At 51.3% G+C, this 5014-nt stretch overlaps 1 protein-coding gene across 1 annotated transcript in view; it reads left to right on the top strand.

The window, feature by feature from the left end:
* The window catches only part of LOC102755749 (voltage-dependent calcium channel gamma-7 subunit), a 21615-nt gene that overhangs the window by 994 nt on the left and 15607 nt on the right, over positions 1 to 5014 (top strand). Inside the window, exons 2-3 of the mRNA XM_006765375.2 lie at positions 586 to 672; positions 1017 to 1157. Coding sequence (XP_006765438.1) covers positions 586 to 672; positions 1017 to 1157 — 228 coding nt within the window. The remainder of the gene's footprint in view (positions 1 to 585; positions 673 to 1016; positions 1158 to 5014) is intronic.

Here is a 5014-nt window from a genome sequence, read left to right as displayed (position 1 = left end):
ATGCACCCTACTAAGGATGGAGCCTGCAACCTGGGCATGTGCCCTTGACCAGAATCGAACCTGGGACCCTTCAGTCTGCAAGCTGATGCTCCCACTGAGCCAAACCAGCTAGGGCTAAAAAGTATATTTTTATTGATCCGAGAGAAAGAGAGAGAGAGAGAGAAACATAAATGAGAGAGAATCAGTGATTGGCTGTCTCTTTTACTCCCCCTACTGGGGATCGAGTCCACAACTGAGCCATGTGCCCCGATTGGGAATCGAACCGTGACTTCCTGGTTCATAGATCGATGCTCAACCACTGAGCCACACCAGCCGGGCCAGCCCACAGTTCTTTATTCTTCGTTCCGTCTCTGGGTTCCAGAAATCCAGACACCCCTCCTGTTTCTGTCCTGGAGACTCGATTCCTCCCCCGAGACCCAATTCCGAGCCCTGTATGTCCTGCCTCCAGGACCCCCAGTGCTCACACCATCTCCTGGTCCCTAACCCCCAGCCGGTGGGCCTCCCCACTGTGCGAGGTGCCCCTGACTGCCTTTCCAGACCTTAGGAACCTCTCACCCAGCCCTGCCCTCCTGTCCTCCCCCCCAGGTCGGGAGAAGGGTCGCTGCGTGGCCTCGGAATATTTTCTTGAACCGGAGATCAACTTGGTGACGGAAAACACGGAGAATATTCTGAGTGAGGGGAAGCGGGGGGCCTGGGGAACAAGGGGGCAGGGTCCTGGGAGAAAGGGCAAGAGCAGGGAATGTGCCTCGGTAAGGAGGAGGGGCGGACAAGGGGCGTGGCCTAGACAACGGGTGGGCGGGGCCAATGCAAAAGGGGTGGGGTCAAACCAAAGGGGGTGTGGCCTGGATGAAGACCGCCAGTCAGCCCCGGAATTTTCAGAAACAGGGAGAGTCTGTGGAAAGGAGAGAAGCCACCCAAAGGGGTACGGGGGATGGTGACAGCGGGGAGGTCATGGAGAATGGGGAGGTGTCCCCCCCGAATTGCCCCCCTCACCCCCTGTCTCTCCCCTCCCCCAGAGACCGTGCGCACAGCCACCCCCTTCCCCATGGTCAGCCTCTTCCTCGTGTTCACCGCCTTCGTCATCAGCAACATCGGCCACATCCGTCCACAGAGGACCATTCTGGCCTTCGTTTCTGGAATCTTCTTCATCCTATCGGGTGAGCCCAAGGAAAGCACTTACGGGAGCTGGGGAGGTGGGGGGCTCTTTTCGGTTCTAGGTGGTTCCCTCCTGCACTGAGAAAGCCACTTCCTGGCTGTGTGTTCCTGGGGGAGTTGCAGAACCTCTCTGAGCCCCACTTTTCCTCTGGGAGGTGGAGAGAGCAGCGCCCATGTCACAGAGGCTGAAACTTAGCGGATGCTTATGAGGTGCTCAGCGGGTACCAGGCTCTGTGCGGATACTCAGGACCCTGTGAGGTAGATGCTGTTAATAGACCCATTTCACAGATGGGAAAGCAAACACTGGGAGAGATGAGGTCATTTGCTCAGGGCCACACAGCCAGGGAGAGGCAGAGCTGGGCCTTTAACTGCTCCTGGGATTTCAGCAAGTCACAGGTTACAGGGCTCTTCATTTCCTGTTCAACATTTTCTCTGAAAAGTTTTCAAATAGAAAAGGCAAAAAATGTTGGAGCCACCGCTTAAAGTCAATTATTACCCTGTGATTAGGTTTCATTTGTCCTGAATCTGCACATCTATCTACTGGTATATTTCTACCCATCCATCAACTTTTCTCCTCCTCTTCCTCCTCCTTCTGATTATTATTATTATTAATTTAAAAATTATTGCTTTTAGAGAGAGATAGAGGAGAAAGAGAGAGAGAGAGAGAGAGATTGATTTGTTGTGCCACTTATTTATGCATTCATTGGTTGATTCTTGTATGTGCCCAGACCACCCCCCTTCTGGGGATGTGCCTGCAACCAAGGTACATGCCCTTGACCGGAATTGAACCTGGGACCCTTCAGTCCTCAGGCTGACGCTCTATCTACTGAGCCAAACGGGCCGGGGCGACTTTTTTTAAAAAAATGCATTTCAAAGCGAGTTGCAGCATTGGTACACTTTGCCCTAAATACTTCCTTGTGCCTGTCATTAGCTAGAATTCAATATGTGTCTCTAGTTCGTTCTCTTCCGAGCTAGGGGTGATTGCACGCCCTTCTTAGAACATCTCTGCCCGGGAGTTATTATTAGCACTCGCTTCATAAAAATGGGGGTACTGAGGCCTGGAGTTGTGCAGGGAGTTGCCCAAGATTCCGGCATCAGCTGGTGCCCGAGGACTCGAGTGTGCTGAGGCCTGGAGGAGTGTCCTTCCGGATGTCCCCTCTTCCCGATTGCAGCTGTTTGGTCTTCTTGGGTCAGGTCAGCCCAGGTCCACTCAGCTCTATCACGTTTAACTCCATCCATCTGGTCGACCTCACCCCAATCCATTCTGACTCAGCTCCTCAGTTCCGATGAACTCCACGTCATTAAACTCCATTCAGGTCCTTTTCACCCAGTTGATATTTTACGAGCAAACCCTGTTGTTGGTCTCATTTCCATTCGGTCCCCCGGGGCCCCCATTCCGCTCCCCGTTTTGAGGTGCCTCTGCATATCAAGATGGGTTTTTTGGGTTCCCCCTCCCCCATCCCCTTTCTGCTCCTCCCCCAGCTCTCTCTAGTCTAGGCGAATCCTCCCTCGTGCCTCCAACGTGAACTGAGGAGACTTTTTCCAGGGAAACCAGGGTGCCACCTCTGTGCAAACTAGAATCACAGCATGTGGAGCCAGACGCTGAGCTAAAATAAGACACCTAGGCCGACACCATCCCAGAGTGTCGGAGTGAAAGGGCTCATCCTTTTTTTTCAGATGGGAAAAAAAAAATAGTGGCCTAGAGAGTGCGAGAAAGTGGGGCAGGGAGATGTTCTTTAATCCGCCCAAGAGAAAACCCCGTTGTTTGCGGTTCACAGAGTTGGAAATAGCAGAGGAGACCTAGCTTCGTCCGTCAGTGGCCGGGCTGGGGTGAGAATGGAGGGTTTTCTCATCACCAAAGCCGTGCTGGCGCCAGTGCAGCAGGGCCGGACTTCCCAAGGTCAAGCTGAGGATCAATGATGCTGTCAGGGCTGGGAGTCAGGCCTCTGATGTAACAGCAGAGTCATTGGAAAGGCATTGAACTCCACTTCCTGACCTGGTTTCTCCAGGTCATTTCATAGACTCTGACCTGGGCACCCACCGCCAGGGACCCATCGTGTGCATTCAAGGTGGTGGGGGTAGCGGCTGAAGGAGCCTGCTGCTGTAAACCCAGAGAGTCTAGGGTTCAAATCCCAACACTTCCTGTGTGTGTGCTACAGCCTTCCTTTGCGGAGCTGTTGAGAGAACAATTCTTGGCAAACCTTTTATTTATTTAAAATATATATTTTTGTTGGTTTCAGAGAGCAAGGGAGAGGGAGAGAGCGATAGAAACAGCAATGATAAGAGAGAATCATGGATTGGCTGCCTCCCGCCAGCCCCCCACTGGGGATCGAGCCCACAACCCGGGCATATGCCCTGACCTGGAATCGAACCCTGACCTCCTGGTTCATAGGTCGATGCTTAACCACTGAGCCACGCCAGCCGGGCTTATTTTTATTGTTATTGTTGAAAGTATGACATAGGTCCTCCCTTTCCCCCCATAAGCCTCTTCCAGCCCTCGCCTGTCCTCCCCTCATCAAATTTAGAGAGCAGATATTTCAGACCTTGTGGGCCATAGGGTTGTAGTGCCAAAGCACCCAGGGCAGTGGGCACAGCCCAGTTCCACGAATACCATTACTTATGGACCCTAAAATTCAAAATTACTGTAATTTCCATGGGTCACAAAATATTTTTTTAAATGTTTAAGATTGAATTTATTAGCATTGGCTAATAAAATGATATAGGTTTCAGGGGTACAGTTCTCTAATGCATCACCTGTGTATTGTATTGTGTGTTCACCACTCCAGACAATAGGATGGTGCTTACCAGAGAGAAAGGGGGTGGGAGGGGAGGAGGGAGTAGAGGGAGGTTGGAGTGAGTAAAGGGCGGATAAATGCTAATGGAATGAAATATTTTTTTCCTCCGCACCTTGCAATAGTGTAAAAACCAAGCTTAGCTCACAACCCGTACAAACACACACGGTGGGGCAAATCACCGTTTGCCGATTCCTGGTCTAGATCCTGAGCGTGAAGGGCCAACCTGGTGCCTGATCGATGACAATAACTACTGGACACGCGGTAGTTTTTTACACACATGAATAGTCGTAGTAACAGCAACAAGCCTAGCCTGAACCGGTGTGGCTCAGTGGATAGAGGATTGGCCTGCGGACTGAAGGGTACCGGGTTCAATTCCGGTCAAGGGCATGTACCTTGGTTGCGGGCACGTTCCCAGTAGTGGGTGTGCAGGAGGCAGCTGATCCAATGATTCTCTCTCATTGATGTTTCTAACTCTCTATCCCTCTCCCCTCCTTCCTGTAAGTAATCAATAAAATATATTTAACAAACAAACAAACAAACAAAAAAGCAACAAGCCTAATTAGATACACTCTATTGAGTGCCATGGTTTGGGGACGTTCTACGCGCTTTATGCAAATTAAGTTATCTCCTTTTCTTCGCCTGGTCAGGCAGAGGTCATTATCATTCCCGTTTTCCAGTTGAGGAAACAGAAGCCATCAGAGCTAAGTTGCTCCATCGGGGAAGCCAGACCATGGCACTCTCCTGCCCCAGGGGATCATAAAAACGAAGGTGATTTAAAAAGAGAGGAAAGGCCCTGGCCTGGCCGGTGTGGCTCAGTGGACGGGGCGTCGGCCTGCAGACTGACGTGTTCCGGGTTCGATTCTGGTCAGGGGCACATGCCAGGGTTGCGGGCTTGATCCCCAGTAGAGGGCGTGCAGGAGGCAGCCAGTCAATGATTCTCTCTCATCATTGATGCTTCTATCTCTCCCTCTCTGAAATCAATAAAAAAATCTACAGTTATCCCACTAAGTTTTGGGAGTTGTTAGTTACAGCAGTTTGCCTACTTTTCTCTTCCTTTCCTTAAT

The sequence above is a fragment of the Myotis davidii genome, unplaced genomic scaffold (assembly GCF_000327345.1).
Source record: "Myotis davidii unplaced genomic scaffold, ASM32734v1 scaffold620, whole genome shotgun sequence".
Lineage (NCBI taxonomy): Eukaryota > Metazoa > Chordata > Mammalia > Chiroptera > Vespertilionidae > Myotis > Myotis davidii.
This window is presented reverse-complemented; position numbering and strand designations above follow the sequence as displayed.